The sequence below is a fragment of the Hesperophylax consimilis genome, chromosome 26 (genome assembly GCF_061612785.1).
Source record: "Hesperophylax consimilis isolate HC1 chromosome 26, BYU_Hcon_1.0, whole genome shotgun sequence".
In the NCBI taxonomy this organism is placed as follows: Eukaryota; Metazoa; Arthropoda; class Insecta; order Trichoptera; family Limnephilidae; genus Hesperophylax; species Hesperophylax consimilis.
In genome coordinates this window covers 17,838,120-17,859,957 of record NC_142861.1, presented here as the reverse complement: position 1 = coordinate 17,859,957, position 21,838 = coordinate 17,838,120, and the positions used below count along the sequence as shown (strand labels likewise).

Below are 21,838 nucleotides of genomic sequence, written 5' to 3'. Positions count from 1 at the left end.
TTGCTTTAGCCGTGTTTGTCTGATATTACAAGTAGTTCCAATTTTGAAAATTAAAAGTTCATTAAACTTGAACAATGTTACGTAATGACTTAGGAATATTTCACATTACTTACCAACTTATGCACAAACAACTGAAATTAGCATGTTTAATGAAAAGATCTTAGTAATAAACATATTGTTATTTATTTTAGTGGCAAGTTTGGCATCTGGCTGGACGGGGACCTGTACCAGGGACGTACGCAGTCCTGCACCACATACGGCAACGAGCCTCTGTCCACCCGCGAGGACTTCATCGTCAAGATCCTCGAGTGCTGGGCCTTCATCTAGACGGGGGGCCGCTACTGGTGCCGACCCACGTTCAAATATTCCTACTATCCCGTGAATTTGGGAATCAAAGAAAATAATATTTTCAACATGCAAAGGAGGCTTAGAATTGTCCTTAGATTTTCACCATCGTGAGGCCGCTCTATGGCACGGTCATTTAACAAGACCGACGAGGATCTATCCATTTATTAGCGGGAGGAATTACATATACATTATACGTAGTCAAAGATTTAAATTGCAACGGAATATAATATACAAGAAACGCTCCTTTATTATAGTAACGCACGTCATGTAGTCGATGATTAATATTTTGGTGTTAATTCTGATGTATCTACTGTAGACGTTTTTAGATATGGTCCCGCAAATGTAAGTAGGCTGGGAGGACAGTGTGTGGCTATCGCTTATAATTGGAGAGATAGCGTGTCAAGTATTGCCGGTAGATTTGATGTGACCGGAACGGGCCGGTCGTAAGCATTTCGAGTAATGAAAATGTGGATATTGGAAGAAATGAAATCGAGAAAAGATTGTTTACGCTTGTTGAAAGGTGCTCGGCCCTCGAATGAGGTCATTTTAATATTTCCATTTAACGGTCGCGCCGACTTCTGCGAATGTATCCGTCCGATTGACGATTGGATGGAAACTAGTGTTGTCGCGTAACTCGTTAACTTCTTTTCATTTACGTATTGGGATGTTCGTTTTCATATAAAGTAGTGAACCGGCCGTCGCATATAAAGGCGGCTATTGTCATTTAGAATTTGAAACATTCCGAATTATTGCACACCCTTCGTGGGACTAATTTTTCTTGTGTCTGATTATTGATAAGGAAAATGGTACATTTGTTTAGAATGCTTCTGATCACCCTTACTTTTTAAATTCACCTATTGGTCGCTACGTGTGCTTGCTCGGTTGTTCGTCTGATGAACCGCAAGTGAAACGTTCGCCGATAGGTTATTTGGGAATCACAACGTGAACTTTGATAAATGAAACATTTGAAAAGAGGTCACGTAATCTAATTGGTAGGTTTTATATTGTCGGGATGTCAATGTATTCTCTCTCCTACACATTTAAACATTTCCATACTTTTGACCAAATTCAATATAACGGCATTAATACCTTTTGTAACCATTGTTTAATCACATTTAATTATCAAACGTGTGCGTTGATTAGGATTACTTAGGTAAATAAATATATCAGAAATTGCTAGGGTTTCAAAATTAATGTAATCAATTGTTGCAGATGTAGCATTACTGGTACGTTCCCTTCATTTGCGCATTTAATTTGAAAGAGTACATTTGTTTAGGAGGATGTTAATTACCGAAAGCCTTTCTTTCTTTGCCGTAAGTCATTAAAAAAGGATATCACGTTTCATATCTTGAATGCATATTGAATTATTGAACTTGACGCTTATTCAAATCGTTTTATTAGTCTAGCATTGATTGTTCCAAATTGTTTTAACGTAAAACATGTAGATTAATTAAATTCTCAGTTTTAACGCTTCTAGCCGGAAAAGGTTTAAGTAATACATAATATAGTATTTGTTATCGGTAATGAAATAAATAATACGTATTAATGTTAACTGTGCGCCATTCAAAATATCGTAAAATCGATCAAACGCTTGATGACGCAAGTTCCCCGGAGAATAAATTATATACAATTCCTATCAGACAATATTTTGTTAGGTCTATTGAAGCAGCTTCTTGAAACGCTGACATCTTTAGTTTCAATATAAAAAGAGGTTGAGTTCTAGTTCATACTAATAAACTCATATTCGATTAGCTTAGAGTCGCTTTTGATTGAATAATTAAAAAAAAGATTAATCAGTCTTGCAAGAGTAGAAATTCCACGTTGATAAATAAATACATTAATTGGGTGTCTACAAATAATGCCTTGTAAAAAAAAATTGTCAATTTTTTAGGTGTTAATGATTAATATGCCGTATTTGTAAGTTCACTGTTAAAATTCGTTACATTCGTACGGGCATTATGAAAACTTACTTTCAGTTAAACGTGTTTGCACAACTTTGGCCTATTTTAAAATGCACGGATGATATTGACGATCGCGTCTAAGCAATGTTTAGTCGTTCAATGGCTTTTAGGATTCTGTTCTCTCAAAGGATTTGTACCATTTTTAGATTGTTACTGCGTTAAACTGCAGTTCTTTAATTAAAATGACGTGTTCATCTCGATTTGTTTCGACTTATCGTGGTCTATGATCCTCGTCAAACGAGGATTAATTGCACAAGAAAACTATCGACAATACCCACCGAGCAAAATTTATACGTCAACAAAACATTATTAACTTTACTTAAGTGCTATTACATTCTGGCCAGTAATTAAGTAAATAATATTCTTATGTTTTGTTCTTTGCCGATGCAGATCTAATAAATGGATTGTTTTTAAGTATAGCCTTGTCCTAAAGCTGCATTATTACATATTTGGTTTTGGATTTTCTCTGGAGAATTATATTTTCCTGTTATTGAATTATTAACTATTTTTAATGATTGAATTAATATTTGTGCCATTCTGTCCTTACCAAGTGTGTTCATTTAGCAGTCATTCGTTTACCAACCTTAAATTTTTCAAAATGTTAAATATTTTCAAGTTTTTCAACTAAAACATTTGAATCTTAACCTAATTAAAGTCAAAATAGCTGTTTTTGAATTGGTCATAATTTTCTACTTGTATCTTTCCATGAATGAATGAATTTGGCTGTTTTTATTTAATTTTAGAAATTTATTGTAAACTAAATTTTAATTACATCAACAATAATGGTCAACTAATGAACCATCACGGAGCGTTGCGTTTGTTATTCTTGAATTAGTTATTTGTCCGAAAGAACCGGAGTTGAGTGCCGGTGCATCTGTATTAGATAAAGCCTCGAGAAGCCTTTGCAAAAAGAAAATATATTTGTAAATAATAAAGTTGTGTGATTATCAAAAAGATTTTAAAGATATTATATTAACTTATTGCCTAGTTTTACCCTTGTTTTTTTGCTTATAGTTTAAGATCTGTTTAGAAAGTGTATTTCCATCAATGATTCGGTGGTGTCACATGATGTACAAGCAACACACGCATGTGACACGTGGCATCGGCACAGTATTATAATCAATGTTCTAATATCACAATATACCATGATTGCATTACGTTTGGTTGGAGTATGCTTGTACATATATAGTTAAAGCCATGGAGTATATAGATCACTGATGGGAGTACAGTTAAAACATTAGCACATTGTCATGTAAAGAGTAATGGTATCTATTAATGTAATGACTATGTATTGTGTATTTAGTAGAATCGTAGGAACGAGATGTAAACAGTTATTTGGTTGGACATATTTTATATATTGAACTAAGTTCAGCTGGGTGATATACATACATACATTGATTATAAGTGTTTTTGTAGATATCCAGTGAGATAGTTGCGGTGCTGCTCCAAACATTTCTGGGAATATCATATGTGTTACAAACAAACAAACAAACATACTGTTACATACATAACTCGAGTCCATTCAATCTATTTTACTTGGCATTGTACGGGCCAGATGTTTCAATTCCCTCGAGCATAGTTTATGAAGTTTTGTATATATTCCTTTTACCGTATACAGTCTGTTGTAATGCATAGCTTCCTTGTGTATATTTACAGCTTTTGTCATTTGCAACACATTTGTAATCTCCTTGGATCATATTAATTATTGCATATCGCATGTTATCAAATGAACGGGTTTTAAAATGTAAACTCAATGATTAAGGACAATTAGAGGTTAGTAATATTCCCAGAGGCGTTTGTTTGCAAAGTTTTATGTGAAAATATGTATTGAAATAACATTAGCCAACCACAGTACGCTTCTTTTAGAGAGACTCATATTGTTAAACAAATTATTAATTAGTTGTTGAAGTGTATAACTGTTTTATGATTAAGAATTTACCAATATAATCTATTATGTATTTAATTGAAGTATATATTTGTTATAACTAATAATACTAAAGTTTGAGATGTGCCAAATGTAAGCCGTGCCATCTCGTCGTCACCTGGCCCCGTCTATGTGTACCCCCCTACCACTAATACCCCCTACTATCTTGTCTGTCTTGTTGTGCCGCCCGGTCCGCTATCCACAATCCCCTTCCCGTCTCGTCTCGTCTCGTCTTATTGTAATCAAAGCGCCTTTACCGGGAATACACTCACACAGAGAACAACGATTTATGCTTAATTGATAATTTAATGTTAAAATATTGTGCTTGTTGATAACGTGTGTGGACCTAACTGTCCTAACTGTAGCTGTGTAGCCGCTCTCGGTGTTAGGTGTTGTCCACTTGCCAATTGCAATTAACCGCTTCATAGGAACTAAACACTCTCAGAACCGACCATTCACTCTGCTGGCAGTCCAAACAAACTATATTATTGTAATTTTAAACAAGTTTTTTTTCTTTTTAATGTATTATAAACAAAAGCGTAGAAAAATCATTTTTTGTTTTTCAAATATTTTACTTTGAAGCGGTAAAAAACACTGTTTTAATTTTTGTTTTCCGCTGTAATTTAAAAATATTTTTTTTATAACTTTTAAAAGATTATAAAAGAACTGCCAACAGAATTCTTCTTTTAGATGTCATCTCTTTGGACCGCAGTACATTTTCCTTGGAACTGTTAAACTTATAAAATGGCAACTGACCAATAAAACAGATTTGATTACATATTTTTAATAACGTCGTCATCGTAATATAAAAGTATTATAATATTGTCTATACTCAGAAATGTTTGTTTGTCAAATAATACAATTATAATGTAATGATTAAAAAAAGAAATCTATATAACATATTATCGTACTTTAATGATTATTATGAAGTTTGTTTGTTTATTTGTTTAATTAGTTTCTTTGTTTGTTGTTTATCAGCCATATCTTGAGCGAGAAGCAGTAATTTAATAATTATGTAATGTTTGGGTTCATTGATGCTCGCACTCATGTCAATTAGTAGTCAGACTGGTAGAAAGAGGACAAAAATAATACAAACACAAAGCGTCATCTTGTTGTTTTAGACTTAAAGCCAGACACTAAGTGCAGGGAAGGACCAGATTCATATTGTCGCTATGTGCTATACTATATGCTACGTGCTACTGAACCAAAGACGCTTGCTTTTCCTGTCGCACGGAGGAACTGAAATCTGACCATAAATAACTATAAATTCTCATTTTATCATCTTCTGTCGAGGAATTATTCTGTCTGCGAAAGGAAGAAGTTACGCATCTCTTACTTCATCCCTGAGTTACGCATCTTGCAAGGGAAGGTTAAATCAGTGGTGTTTGGGAATAACCCGATAACCCAGTGCTAGTGCTAAACACCTTGACCATATGATGATTATGTGTGAACAGTTTGGTTTAAAAACATGACAATATATCTTAACACACTTTGGGCGGGAAAGGACTACCTTTTACCCCGGTCCTACTTGAATGGCTGTCCGATAATTCTATATGAATATAGTATACCAATCTTTTCGTGCCGGTCCCAACTATAAATATGTATATGAATAAACAATGTGATACAAGTCTCCCATTTTCTTCTTGTTTCTTGTGTGGAAGAATATTTGATCAAAAGGAAACTACATATACTAAACCTGTCGAATGGGTAATAAATCCTTGCATTTATGGCACGGGTGACGTGGAAATCATTATTTTTTTGTAAGTGAAAAAAAATCTTTTTGTAATTTAATAAAATGCGTACATTTTTCCACATAAAACATGACTAAATGGCCCAAAACTGACTTTAACTTCAGTCTATGGAGTTGTATTACAAATAAGGCTTTAATTTCAGACAGTACTTTTATAGTTGGGGTGTGGTGGTACTAAGTAAAAAAAAAGTGTATATATTATTTTCAAAGATGATTTAAAGGAAAATACCCTATTTTCGCCCGCTTGAAGTATGTTAACATATTAACGTACAGTTTTGCACTTACCGGGTTATTATTCCCAAACACCACTGAAGTAATGTAGAACTTCATTGAAGCAAATGATATAAAATATTATACGTTTCAGTGTTTGAAAAATATAACAAGAAGAAATAGTTGGAGAATTCTCATTTTACTATAGTAATTAAGTCTTTTTTTCTTCATTCTTTCGCGCCCAGAATTCATTGAAAAGTGGTTTTTTTTTTTTTATTTTGTTGAAATCAAAAACCATTTGTGATTGATTTATTTAATTGTCTTTATATGAAATTTTGCCTTTTCAATGCATGAATTTAAATATGAAAATACTTTTAAAGCATACAGCAGTTTCAGTTTAATGATGTTACGTGAGAAATAATAATTGAAGACGTTGCACGAATATCGATGCTTGTCACATGAGAAGTTTTAGTTAGAGCAAGCACCACAGTTAAGGTGGCAGTTAAGGCAACAGAAAACTGTTTTATCGACAAGTAATGAACATCACCAAGATAGCAGAGCAGTATATATAATTTATGTGCCTCATCGCTTGTACGATGTCTTCAATTGTCACAATTAGATCGTGTGGAATCACAAATGGTTTTTGATTCATGCTACCTGTTTTCTCTCTTTAAACATAAATATTATTTAACTATCATATTTCTAATCAAGATAAAACATTGGCCAAATGGAAATCTCTATAATGCTTTTTTTTCCACAAAATGCTAAATTCTAACCGTCTTACTAATTAGATTCTTACACGCCCGTTCAACATTGGTGCGGTAAAGTCGACCTCTAGCCTGGTTTAAGACTGTTTTTACCAAACAACGTCAATTTTTCACTGTTCTGACCTTACGCGCCGGGTTATATTTACATCACATTTTTTTGTAAGGCTGAAAGCGTTTTAAGTGTATATCCACCGGGTAAATGTTTTGCTTGATATTTTGGTGTGCTGCAAACTGCTTCATGATGTTGCAAAGAGAGATTGCACGGAAAACAGCTAATACACGGCATTTCACGTTCCTTCTAGGACGGACGAAGCATTCTTGAATGTATAAGAATAAACAACCAGTGTACTGTCTAGTCCTATGTTATTAGTAATATTAATGGAATGTATGAACATTGGTTTGTATTTTACTTTTTCCATTTCATACTTGGATATCCCTCATATGGGCTGTTGACACCGCCAATGGCATATTCCAAGAGGTGATTGATCATAATATTTGTATTTATCTTCTAATTACATGAAATTAGAGTCCTATAAAACTCCTTGGCAAATAAGATGGGACTATCTTTATAATATTATTGAATGGCATTCTTTCTTTTGCCTCTTTTCACTTGCTCCACTATTTGCTTGCTGACTGCTGACATAATATGTGCGTTATCTGACAAGTTAATTGAGTTGCAATTATTGTCGATCATGTTTATCAACTTCTCCAATGTATGTCTTTGGCAGTGTTTGCTTAAAGTATGATCTTAAATAATTAAAGATTTCTCTTTTTATTATTTTCTCTCGGCCATCACACAATGCTCATTCATTTCTCAATCTTCTGCATATATAAAATATGATCTGGTTCCTCTCCTGCATTAGAAGTACATGTAAGTTATTTGATGAAAATATATAATTATAAATATATATTATATATTGCAAATAAAATAAAAAATCATATTAATTCTCGTGTTTTATTTTTGTTAATATTTTTTATAGGTACCTACTTATCAAAATCACATTTTATATAAATTGCTGCAATTTATTTTTTGCCAAACGTCCTATAAAATTCTAAATAAAATAAAATAATATGAAACAGAACATTAAATACATTAGCTTGTATAATACATTTGTTATATGTAGTTAAAATTAATATCTACTTTCAACTAATTTATTCAAATTTTGTATACAATATATAGCAAAGTAATGGTGCCAGAGAGAGCTTGCACACAGGTCTTATGTGAAAACAAAAAGACAAGATACTAAAAGAATGACGTCACATACAAACTCTCTCTGGGACTGGTATATGACCTAGCTTCCAATTTTCAAAAACTCATTTTACTTTACTTTTTGGATGAAAAGAAGGTTTTAACCACAGACATATGAATATATAGACTAGAAATTAAAGGTGAGGGGTAAAATCAACTGTTGAAGAACGAAGGGGGTAAAGCTGACTGTGATTCGTCAATAAATCAATCTGACAGTATATAGGAATCTCGCATTATAATATCACCATTTAGTTCTTAAAAGTAAAATCTGCTTTTGAATGAATAGACATTTTTACATGGGAGCGCAAATTACTCGCCATGTTATGAACAAATTTGGGAAGTCCAAATTCGGCAAAAAAAAATTTCTTCTATTTTCAGAGTCGAATATTTTGTTTACGTATTTAGTTAAGACACTTTTATAAGTGTTCATAATTTACTTCCCAGTAACAACGATGCGCACACTTGAGAATCGCTACATTCGACCAATGTTGGCTCGATGTGTTAGTATATGTTTCTACAACTGATTCATATTATACGATGTGAATAAGCTTAAAATGATGCTTACATATGGAATTTAATACGACAATTGGGTTTATTCTCTTTTTCACATCTATTTTTACAAGTTTTCATATCACAAGCCACTATTTTGCGGTGTTATTTCATAAAATGCCTCGACCATAGCTCGACGCTAGTTCGAACAAGAATGATGACGTCACATTCTAAAGATTCACGGGAAGCCATACGTGAGCCCAGCCGGCTCCAATGGAACCGGTATGGGGAGTGGGGAATAATACACTTTTAATCACTTAGGGCAGGTCTACTAATATTCATATGTCTATGGTTTTAACAGTTTTTGTGTCGTACCGAAAGGATAGCAAATATGTATTAGAAAAACAGCAGCTCTGCCCCGAAACACAATAATAATAGTATTATTCCTTCAGGCTAATTTGTTCACTTTTGGAAACAACTCATTTGGTCTCACAGAAATCCTTACTGCTGTGGTGAGAAATAGGATCTAAACAGTGTTAGAAAGAGAAAATACCACGCTTTATATTCAAATCTAGTTAACCACGGAAAAATCAAAATGTACACCTTTATAAAATCAAAGGTGACAACTGCAATTTGAAAAAAAATTGTTATTTAAAATGAGTTATTTTGTGAATTTTTTATTCATTATTTTTATATGAAACGATGAAAAAGTGAAGTGACGATAACATTTGTGATACATTTGTATAATGAAATACGTGTGTTTTTATATATTTTTTTGGTTATCAGTAATTTTAGTTACAAAAAACGTAAAGTGAACCATTTTAATTTATTTTTTATTTTTGCATTCAAAATATTAATATTTAAAAAAAAAAGTTTATTTCTAACAATAAAATATGAGAGCGTATTTCGTCACCTTTCAAATATTCCATTTATTTGGATTTAATTGCAAAACGGAAATACTCCAACCGTCTGACTGAATATGCCAGAGGCCTGAGGAGTTAAATACATTGCATTATACATACAATACATCTAAATTCATTTTTATATATGTAGATACAAATTCTACACATTTTACGACATAAATGTCATCTTTCAAGGCAAATAAAGATTATATCTATTTAAATACTAAGACGTTCTATAATTCTACATAAATTGTTTAAAATCTATAAACCTTAGAATCTTAAAAAAATTGTTTACAACATACTATATTTTATAATATGTACGTTTCATAAACATCTCCAAGCACTCGATTTGAAGAAAAGATTCATTAAGAAATAATATCGATTTCATTATTCAAATCCCACCGTCAAAAGAAACATTAATTAAGGAATTTTAAACCATCCAACCTTGAACCAAGTCTAACTTAAATATGAACCCTAGCACAACCAATGTATTTAAACAATAATTACTAATCATCACTTATAAAATGAATACATTTCTTAATGGCAAATAATTTACTTTAAAATTTATTGAATATTCATATCTTCAGTCTGCTTTCCACAGTTTTTTATTAGAATTTCTTTCGACAATGGCTATGGATTCGCCAAAATTGTTGAATTTGGTTTCGCTACTTGCAACGGGTAATTCTTGTTGTTTGTTGCTACCTTCGGTGACTTTCTGCTTTGGCTTGCAGACCAGTTTCTTGATGTTTTGGAATGGTAAGTCGAACAGAAGTGTCAAAACTATTGAGTAAAACATTACGACTATAAGTTCCTTCATGTCAACCTGGAAAAATAATATTTTCAATAAATCAGTAGTTGTGGATTGAATAATTGACGGACTTGAATAAATCTTTCATTCCAATATGCAAAAGTACTGGCAATTAACTGTAATGTATGTTCCTTTTGTAAATCAACCCCTTACATTAATTTCTAATTAGCCAGCGTATCCCTGGATACTATTAAAAATCATTTCAAATCTAGACAGAAGCGCCAGCAGAAGAGGAACATTATTTCTTTGAGTATATATATATTTTTTTTAAAAGCGGAGACGGTTTACACATAGTTCCCGTGAGCACTTAGGCCATAGGCCCATTGTGCTATCTCCCATTTTACCTCAATCCTTTAACAACAACCCGGTCCCTTTAATAAAGTTCACCAGGGTTGTCATTGGGTATGTGGCTATGTCTTCTGGTTCTACTGTATGTCTCCCCAGGTATCTGAGCGTAGTTCCCACCAGGGCAGGACATTGGCACCATAGGTGAATTGGAGTCTCTTCGTCCTCTTCACATTTCCTGCATCTATTGGTGTTTTCCACTCCCAATATCTGCATGTGTCTCCTGAGATGGCAGTGTCCCGTTAGTAGTCCTACCGGTTCCCTCAGCGAGTTTCTGTCCATATCGAGTAGTTTCTTGGTACATCTAGGGTCTGGTCCTTTTATGAGTACTTTGGATTGTCTCATTCCAGGTGCCCTCTCCCATACTTTGCGGTGCTGGAATTTGACCCACCTATCAAAATGTAATTTTGTGTGGCAAGCTGCTACTGCTACTTTCCTTGCTAGTTCGTCAGCCCGCTCGTTGCCCTCAATACCTTTATGTCCTGGTACCCAGATTAGGGTTATTTTATTGATGGTAGCGAGTTCTGTAAGAACAGTCCTGCATTCCATCACCAGTCTGGAGTCGCGTCGGTTACTTCCCAGTGCCATTAGGGCTGCCTGGCTATCAGAACATATGCTTATGTTCTTATTCCTTTACCCTATACGTAAATTCTCCTGTGCGCAGGCCAAGATGGCTTCCATCTCAGCTTGAAACACAGTACAGTGTGTTCCTAGAGGTATACTGAGTTCCCTCTTGGATCCCTGCAGACAGACTCCTGCCCCTGTTCCCTCCTCCATCTTGGACCCATCTGTGAACCAGATTAGTTCCTGTTTGGAGGTAGGACCTGGAACCGTATACTATTCCTCCCTTGTGGGGTAGGTCACCTCAAATTGCCGTCTGAATAGGTATTCGGCTTGTTTGCCATCCTGCTTCATTCCAGCTATCGGGCTAATTGCCCTCAGTCTTGTTCCAATCTCTGTATGACTGTTTTTGGGCAGCTAACCTCTCCATTGACCTTTGCATTGTAGCCTGTAGGCTGCCGCCATCGCCGCCCCCTCTATTTCTAGGTTTAGTGGGGGTAGGTTCAGGAGCACTCCCATGGCTAGTATTGGAGTTGTTCGCATAGCTCCCGTGATTCTTCTGCATGCGAGTCCCTGAATGTGATTGAGTATGACCATCACTGTGTTCAGTGTTGTTCTCCTCCAACAGACTAAGGCTGCATGCATGATCCTTGGTTTTACAACGGCTGTGTACAGCCATCGCATCATTTTAGGATTGAGTCCCCACGTTCTACCGCAGATCCGCCTAGTTGCCCAAATTAGCGAACATGTCCTTCTGCCCACAGATTCCACCTGGTTTTTCCAGCTCAGTTTGGAATCTATAATGACTCCGAGGTACTTAACCGTGTTTGAGGGTTCTAACTCCTTTCCATAGAAGGTTGGATTGTTCCATCCCTCTAGTTTTCTTTTGCGTGTGAAGATTACTAGTTCTGTCTTGTCTGGATTGACCGACAGCCCTTTTTCTTCACACCATTCTTCCACTGTTGCCAGTGTTGATTGTATGAGGCCTCTGGTTGTGTTTGCATGCCAACACCTTATTATGGTCGCAATGTCATCCTCTCTCTGAGTATAACTAGCTATACTAGATGTTTACAAGTGGGTACAATTGCGAGTGACAAGTACAGAATCAAATCAGTGAAATAATTTGTATAATATAAATCGTAGGATTTGGAGGTAAATTTTTTGTTTTTTAACAAATAAATTATTTGTAAAAAAAATATTTTCAGTTTACCATGTGACCAACGAAGCTGTAGGTTCCCGGGCTCCTGGTGATGCCGACGTAATAAAAGAAGACGGGGAACTGGGTGAGATAAACGGCGTAGCTCAACCGCGTCCAGATCAGGAAGCCTTTCCAACAGAATATCCGTCCAACAAAATCTGCAAAGTTTATTTAATGTTATCACTAGACCTCAGATTATCATTATTTTGTATATGTATTCAAAATGCATAATATTTGAGTTATTACTTGTATAATTTAGCCTTTTTTCGTAATACAACAAATACATACATATTTTAACCATTTCATTTATCAAAATATGAGCTGTTCAAATTTCATGAGGTTCCTTGTGAAACCGATTTCCTTTTACCGTGAGCTCTGTTCCAGGTTATATGGCAAGCTGCCATGTCATATCTCCTCTCGTTTATATTTTTTTAATAATAGAAATAAGAGAGATGGACTAAGGGGATGAAACTGCATGCCAAAGTGTTACCAACATTGCTCTCAGATACTACTGCAAATCACATCTACGCACAAGGGTGTCCCGCCTGGCCTATTCCCTTTGTTTCTATTTTCTAAAATAAGCCTTACTGTTATATCCGTGGTGCTGTGTGTACACGATCCATCCGAAGAACATGCACCATGCGATGGGCGTGAAGGCTGCGTAACACGCGGCCGGAAGTGCGCTGTACTGGTAACCCATGCGTCCCATCCCCGCCGGGGAGAGGAAAGCCAGTAGGAAGAGCGACAGGCAGGAGGACCAGCCTAACTTTAGCTGGAACTGTAAAAGAATATATATAAAAGCTTCATATTTTTTCTCATTTGATTGAGGTTAGTCGGGGAAGTGTTTCTATCAGGTTTATGAGAAAACTAAGCAATTTGTGACTGTGTGTGGACATCTAGGAATATACTGTAATAGTATACCAAACCTGTCACAATTTACTAGTGCCAGATGGATCTTATATATCAATTTTATTCTTACAGCCATTTTATTTTCATGGTTAATTTTAGTAACGAAACAGTATTTGCATGTTCTAAAATAAATATGCTGCATATAAACTGCAAGAGCTGGCACATAAAGTCCATTTCCCTTTAAAGTTTTCATAATCTATATAAATAAAAATGTAAATGTTCGTTTGTTCAAAATCTTTAAGTCTCCAAAAGTTCTTCACCGATTGCTTTGAAATGTTGACACAACGTTGCATTTGAATACGCGTGTGTTTTTATATACCTATTGGATCTTCCAGAATGCAACTTTTACATATTGCTCAATAAAATTTAGCCTTCAGGCCCGTTCCCACAGTTCGTATTTTCAAAGTTAGCGTAGTTTCCCACATTTGCACATTCGACCCTACAATAAAACAATTCATTGGCCTCGTATTTTTATAAAAATATTGTCTTGTTTGTGTATCATTTATGATTTAAGAATTCGTGACATTTTATTTCAAGCGGTAGCGGCTTTCAAATAGAGCTGTTCGCTCTCCATTTTATGATCACCCTAGTTAAACCATTATGCCTAAAAATATTTGCCAATACCTTTCCCACCCCTGTCCCATAGTAATAAAAACCCCAAATAAAGTTTCATCTCCCTTAAAATAATCCCTTTAAAATATTTGTATTGTTTAAGTCACCTCTGTATTATTTAGGATAGTTAAGTGCATTATCTTTTCAAGAATGTTGTTTGCCGACGAGCGGGTGAAACAACTTTATTTTTGTAATATGTCCTTCAGAATTTAGTTTAAATACATATACCTCCCAGAAAAAAGGCAGTATTGAAATAACTGGTAGGTACATGCGTACCTACGCAGTCAGTCGTGAGATAATTACTAGGTTTATGTAAACCTAGAGAAAACTGAAGAATAAAGGAAACTAGACCTTTATTTCTTTCAGTTTAAGTTTGAGCAGAGGAAAATAAGATCCTCTGCAATTATATTGTGAATTAATAAATTTATATGTCAAGAAGAAGAAGTGTTTTCCTGCATTCCATCTGACGGCGTGTTCTCGTACCACAATAGCAGAAACACCTATATTATATAGATATCACCTGTGAGAGGTAAAAACATGTTTTTTTATAAAAAACAGTGTCATCTGTTGGACGTAAAAGCAACACGCACTATTGTATCATCTGCACAGACAGACTGACCCACAGCATTGCGTGGACAAATGATATAATCTATGGACGCATTCTCTCCATTTCACGGGGTATGTGCCTCTAAAAGGTGACAGCTTTTACTAAAATGATTATGTTCATTTCTAGAATGCTCTTATGGTTCCCGCACTAAGGACGAGTTGTTTCGGGGAATTTGAACAATTCATCAAATTTCAACATTCATTTTCGGGTTCTGTGAAAGTCTTATTCAAGTTCTGTCATTATATCATCATAGGCCAGAACTGAAATAAAAACAGAACTTGAAAAATCTTTCACAGAACTTGAAAATGAACATTGAAATTTGATTAATTGTTCAAATTCTCCGAAACAATTTATCCTAAGACTATCCTGTGTGAGTCTGTGCTAGTAATGTAATAATATTGAACTTACCGGGGTTAGCCTGTTGGCAGGTTTATGTCTCAGCAGTACTCCCAGTAAGAGTCCCATGATGTAGACTGTGGCCCGGTGTGCCGGTAATATGTACATGTAGTTTGCTGTTCTGAAGAGCTGGCTGACTCTATTAATAAACACAAAATACATTTACATTAGTTTGTTCTTTATCAAGTCATGGCAATGTGTGTTATAACAAGTTTTTAATTAAGTCAGAGATTCATAAATTGGTTCCATGATAACTCAACACAGTGACTATTCAACACACCTTTAAAAAGTGATATAAAGTCATTAAAAACGATGAAAAATAATAAAGTTTAAACCTAACCTAACCTAACCTAACCTACTTAACCCAGTTAATAAAGTTTTTGTTTCATCACTTTCCATGTCTTTAAATAACTTTAAAGAGGTGATGATTTATCAGGTCACCGATAAATTGATAGGGTTAATTGATTGAATTGATTGGGTTATCCAAGGTTTTAAACAATAAAACTATTATATACATTATACATTTTCTGTCTTACTAAAAAACGAGTTGAAAATTTTATTCAATCGATAAACGACCGTGTATGCGAAAACCTTACTAATTGAAACTTTAAATAGAAACTGACATAAAATAGTTCATGGAAAGATACCTACATAAGATGTATGCATTGCTCATCCTGTCAAAAGGGGTAGTTAATCTGTTGAATAACTTCAAATAATAATAATTTCTCATTGAATTTCAAAAATTTTGTCACTGTATTTTTCTTCATTTTGAAGATGTCTTAAAATTAAATACCAATTTAGAAACTAGATAAACTTACCTTTTAGTTTTTTGTATTTGAAATATACTTTATTGTTTAAAAATTGCAATATTTTAATTTTGAACATGAAAAAAGATGAAAAAAAACCTTAACGCAGACAAGATGTTAAGATGATGAGAAGAGGAGATGATGACAAGATGAGGTGATGAGATAATGAGATCATGAGAAGATGAGATGATGACAATATGAGGTGATGACAAGATGAGGTGATGAGATAATGAGATGATGAGATGATGAGATCGTGAGATGATGAGATAATCAGATCATAAGATGATGAGGTGACGAGTTGACGAGAAGACGAGATGATGAGATGATGATGAATTAGTTAGATAAGATGATGAGATGAAAACTTACGATGTCCCAAAGTACACAAAGTTAGCCAGCTCCATAGTGTAGGAGACATAGAATCGTGCCGCTGTAGAGAGAAGCGCGAGGGCGACAAGGATAACAACGCTCTTCTTAAGTTGGTTGGGCCGCGTGGCAAGCCATAGCGCTATGGGCACCCCAAAGGCAAACAGCTGGGTGTCTATTCCAATATGGTGCGTATGAGTCAAACACTGCAATAAAACAATAAGAGACTCAAAATTACGTATACTTACATACAAATTCATATTTTAATACAACAGATATTTAGGCACTGAAGCCACCTAGAGGCAGATCGAATAAGAGGTGGTTGGAACTCTTAACAGTTGGGACTCTTAAGAAAGGTAAGATATTCAAATTTTATATTACATAATCGTCTTACTAATTGATTATTATATGCCAGTTCAACGGCCAGCCTTAAGCCTGGTTTAAGGCCGTTTTAACTAACCATGAAAACGTTGTCGAAAAAAGTCAAGTTTTTCAGTGTTCCGAACTTATGCAACGGTGTATATAAACCCCCTTACTAATAAACGTATTTTAAATTTGACACAACTGATAAACAACCATTTACCATACATTAATGGTTGTTCATCAGTTGTATTAAATTGAAAACATGTTTATTAGTAAATCACATGATTAATAACTCTATTTTAACTGACCATATTCTCGAAGCCAAAGTAGTTGTGCACAAAGAGAAGGTTCTTCCACCAGTGCTGCTTGCAGATGTATGCGTGGTGGGAGATGACCAGGGGCCACTGGGGCCCCGACCCCATCTCGGGGAGCACCCAAGTACAGAACAGGATGAGCGCCCCAAGAGTCGGAACCAACCTATGACCCAAACAAAACATATGCAAGAAGGGTTAATCAAAATATAAAAAGTTAGATAAATAATAAAGAATCTTAGATCAAACTGCACAAACAACACAAAAATTAACTGGGGTAAGCAGAGAAAATAGACCGCCACTCTGTAACCACAACTCTGTCTCGAGACTCCTTACTTAATTTACATTTATACATTGTAACACTCATAACTCTCTCTGCTTGTTCACTACCATACATCAGAGTTGGTATCAGCACTCCACTGTGGACTGATGGCTTCGCTTCTTTATTAATGTATCTCTATTAGGTAGAGCTATTCCATTACTCCATTTCAATGCTGTTGGTCTACCTGAATAGTCTCCCAAGGTACTCCTGCATGATGCTGAGTTCCTGCCTCTTGTTAGCTCTGCCGATGAAGGAGTAGCAGGTCAAGAGACCGCTGAACATGATGAAGGGATCCGTGTAGAGGCTGGCTGCACGCCCCACAACACTCCAGGAATGACCGAGACTCTAAAAGGAAAATAATTTAATATGTTATTTGTAATACGGTGAAAATAAGAGCCGCAAGTGGCGTGCTACATCCTCTTTGGTAACTGGATAAAACAGAACATGATAAAATGATAAGTTAGGTTAGGTTTATTTAACCTATACGCCTCTACGCTCGCATAAGTGTACGCAAATAAATGTTCCGTTTGCGCTATGCGTACACATTTTTGCATTTGCGTGACTTTTTATCAGCTGTATACTACGTAAATATGTGATTAATTTTGTAAAACAGTGAGCCAAAATTTTTTTAAATCTTTATCTAACTAATATGTGGCATCCACCATTAAAATAAAATATTCTTACACGTTTACATAAAACAGTTTGAAGATGATGATGGTGTAGTTATGTGGTAGTGTGTGTAACTGGCGCTCTGGTGACGCATGATTTTTGTTTTGCCTCACTCTTTATAATATTATAGCCGTACCCTGCGTCATATTATTTATGTATGTGTTTCAACATAATTCAGAAGAATTAATGAACGCTTTAAAATAAGCAATTTATATATCTGTTGACAAATGTGAGAGTTATAACAGTTTTAAAAAATGCATTATGATTGTCAGAAAGAGTGCAGCGTACAAGTGTACATCAAGAATGAGATGAAAAGGTTAAGTTAGGTTAGGTTAGTTTAATTCTTTTATGTTCTGTTTTGTCGTAGAACTGTCCTCTTTACCGCGCAGTGATAAGACAAGCAAAGCTATATTTCCCAACAAACTTGGAAGTGAATCCCAAAGTGGTATGCCAGTGTGGTCACCAAAACTGGATGATGGACAAAAGAATATGCTCTCAGGTACAAGCTGAAAAAATGAGATTTTTAAAAGGGACGACCGAAGTCACTAATGTAACTTCACATTTCGTAAAAAAAGGTTGGCATCAAACCCCTCTTACTCTTTATAGAAAAGTCATAGATAACGTGGCTTAGGGCTGGTATTTCAGTTGCTTTATATGCTGGACAAAGATATTTACATTCCTTAAGTTAGATTTCCTGACAACCCAATCCCACACATAACAATTCTAAGTATACTGGTATTCTGGCCCTTAAATTTCAATTGGTGGCAATTCCAGAGGAAAATTTGTATGGAACCTCAGCCATGTGCGTCCGGTTTATGAATGGCACGAAGAATATGGCCATAGACTTGTGCGATAGAAGCAGCATGAGAGCGTTGAGGCAGCGGATACCGTGGACAGCCTGAACATCATCCTCGGAGCGCCGGGTTGAGAACAGCGTCTTGAGATTTCTTTGGAGCGAGAAACTTGATATCAGTTCATCTGAAAAGAGAAGTCAACTCTAAATAATATATTATGGTCGTTTAAACGAAGGATAAACTATTTTATTGACAAAAAAGATAATATTAATAAGTCTAAATGAAAAATTAAACAATACAAGACACAGAAAAATCAAAACATATCGGTCACTAAAATTGTGACCATTATCTTTTTATTTCTCTGTGTCTTGTAGTATTTAATTTTTTGTTTAAATTTATTAGTTTTATTTTGTTCCAGATAAACTACAGTCAAACTTGATTACAATGATCACGGCAATAGTGAGTTCATGTCAATTACAAAATGATATTTTAGTTCTGCCTTATGTTCATACAATTGTTGGCTGTTATAACGAGGTCGATTCACTGAAATACCGAGCAAATAATTTTGTCAACACAATTTCTGAATACATGAATGGGTGGTTTGGGTTCTCGGATAATTCTTGAATATTTTTTCTATGGAATTTCTCGAAGTAAGTAGTAACAAACAAAGTAGTGGGAATTTTCCATCCCTTTAGGGGCGGATACATATTTTTATGGCACTACCTGTGTAAGATTGTCAGCTATGTGAACTATGTGTAAAATTGTCATAAAATCTGCGAAAGTCATGGGAAATTAGAGCTTCACAAATTTGTTCTCTTTTTACGTCTTCTTTTGTATTACAACTAATTTTGTTCTAAAAAACCAAAAAATATTTTTGTGATGGTACCTAGTTACGAGTGCACGGGGTAAATTTTTGATAGTGATGCACAACTTTTTCAGCAGAGGGGCAAATTTGCCTATTTTTCAAACAAGCCGCGACCTAAAAGCGGATTTTTTTTTGTTTTGTCGAGGGGGAAGGGAACGGTAGCTACTAGCATAATTTATAGTACATCAAATGCTTGAGACCTTTTAGAGCTATGCTCATCGCATTTAGAACCCATGAGATAAGCGAACATAGTTATTGCGAAAATAGATTCAGCTGGCGCACGACAAACATTTAGTGTTGGCGATTATTTGTAATAGACGTTAAGTAACTTTAATTCATTACTTTGTCAGCGTGGTAATTAATATTCTTTAATCAAAGAGTTTAGTGAGACAGTAGTGGGCGAATCTTCTCACTTTAGCTATTTGTACATTTTATCTCACTTAATGTGGTTCTCACAATCTATTATAAATTTATTAATTGGTATAGTTTTTACGGTTTCCGGTAGTTTCTATTATATCTCGGATTACTTTGTCAAGGTTAGAATTGGTACCCTTGCCGTGAGTACAGTGAAAACTTTAATTTTAATGTATATTTAAAAGTAGAAAAATACGACTTACGAGATTGTTTTCCATTAATTTCCATCACTGTTGCACCGAATGCAAGCATTATGAAGCCCAGAAATAATGACCTAAAACATACAACATAATTCTATAATGGGCAATATCATATAATATATAACTATGTGATGAAATTTCGGGATTGTTATACATACAGAGTGTTGTTGTCAATCTGACAAACTTTAAACAGAGATTTCTGAGCTTATTTGGAGTAAAAAATGTAAATTAAATTTTGATTATTGGTGACATTGGTTCTGGTGGTTATTGTTTTTGATTTCTAAGTATTTTTTTTTTTCAAATATATATTTGTGCTCGGCTGAGACATTCTGTTGTTCCACAGACAGCTGATTTGATCATAACAGTTAGTACTTATTGAGTAGTGGGCGAATAATTAAGGCGAGACAGTGGATAGAGGCAAGGCTCAGTGACTTGGTAGAGTATGTACCCCCTCCACCTGCATACTCAACTTGGCGCTTCACTCGCTCTCCACTCAGTCAGTGCGATCAGCCGAGTCAGTCAGTGAAAAATTCAAAATTTATAAAATTTTGAATTTTTTAAAAGTGTGTGACATTTTTTGTTGTAAAACTCTTAACCATGTTAACTGCACTTTAAACTAATCTCAATTAACTGACTCGCTCACTGTCTATTCTACATGCGATCATCTTTACTCACAGTCACTAATAAATTGTTCGGCAGAGTAACAAAGCGAGTGACTCGGCCAAGCAATTGGCAGGTGTAATTCGGCCATAACTGTCTAATACCCACTGATTTAAAAAAAGGTTTTGATGAGAATTTAGAAAAAAAAACAAAAAAGTCACTGCTGACCAAAATGTTTTCTTTGTTTTGCGTTCCAAATAAGGTCAGGATTCGTTGGTCAAAATCTTTATGCAGATCTGTAAGTGTTGAATAGCAAAAAAAATCATATGTTAAAAGTTTAAATCTTACCCCACAAATACTGTACCCGTTGGCAAATTCTCTTCCCTTTCAACTTGGCACATTTGTGGTTCCACCAGCACTTCTGCAGTGACAGCGGCTCCATCTACTCGCCCCGAGAGAACTTGCTCGATGCCCTTCTGGACATCTTGGTACGAGCATCCGCTGGGCACGCATAGGGCCCAGTTAATAGACGAGAACCTGGGCACCCTGTGACCTGGCTGGAATAAAACACATTTTTTTTATTTTATGGCAACACTGATTTTGTGATTGAACAATATTTCAAATATGTATGCATAAATGAGCAAACTAAATTCGTGGTTCGGCTCGCGCTTCGTGGCTTGCAAATGAATATGTGGCATATTAGATGTTACGTCCATAATAGGCACACCACCGGCTATTACAACTGTACATCCTGGCACAGTGAGCGAAACCCCACAACCTTGTCTCTTACTTATTGCACCACTCGGCAAATTATCAACGCATCCAGAGTTATATATGTCCCGATTTTTCAGAAAAAAATGTTCTGCTCCCTTCGATTTTAAATATTTTATCTAATACGTACAAAAATATATTGCTCATGAAAACCAAAATGAATTATGTGTTTAGTATATTTACAGAGATATTGATATAATTCTAGACATTTCAAACCAGTTGGCAGCATTACGAAGAAGGGTTAAGTGTAATTACATAAAAGTGAGCACTGCGTTGAGGCACTTATTGCATATTACATGTTGAACATGTTAGTCAACAAATCGT

General features: G+C 35.1%; 2 protein-coding genes across 9 annotated transcripts in view; one reads left to right on the top strand and one right to left on the bottom strand.

Annotated features, from left to right (window-relative positions):
* The window catches only part of mtd (TLD domain-containing protein mustard), a 262,898-nt gene extending 255,007 nt beyond the window's left edge, over window positions 1-7,891 (top strand). For all 8 annotated transcript variants that reach the window (XM_089647441.1, XM_089647436.1, XM_089647435.1 and 5 more), the window contains one exon: window positions 192-7,891. In XM_089647441.1, coding sequence (XP_089503567.1) covers window positions 192-327 — 136 coding nt within the window. In that variant the 3' untranslated portion in view covers window positions 328-7,891. The remainder of the gene's footprint in view (window positions 1-191) is intronic.
* A 55-nt stretch (window positions 7,892-7,946) lies between these two features.
* LOC149411231 (O-acyltransferase like protein-like) overlaps window positions 7,947-21,838 on the bottom strand; it is a 77,220-nt gene continuing 63,328 nt past the window's right edge. The window contains exons 4-13 of the mRNA XM_089647105.1: window positions 21,092-21,300; window positions 20,147-20,217; window positions 18,664-18,848; window positions 17,386-17,546; window positions 16,877-17,045; window positions 16,209-16,411; window positions 15,049-15,175; window positions 13,101-13,290; window positions 12,525-12,670; window positions 7,947-10,423 (exon numbers count right to left, since the gene is read on the bottom strand). Of these exons, the coding sequence (XP_089503231.1) occupies window positions 10,184-10,423; window positions 12,525-12,670; window positions 13,101-13,290; window positions 15,049-15,175; window positions 16,209-16,411; window positions 16,877-17,045; window positions 17,386-17,546; window positions 18,664-18,848; window positions 20,147-20,217; window positions 21,092-21,300 (1,701 nt within the window). The 3' untranslated portion in view covers window positions 7,947-10,183. The remainder of the gene's footprint in view (window positions 10,424-12,524; window positions 12,671-13,100; window positions 13,291-15,048; window positions 15,176-16,208; window positions 16,412-16,876; window positions 17,046-17,385; window positions 17,547-18,663; window positions 18,849-20,146; window positions 20,218-21,091; window positions 21,301-21,838) is intronic.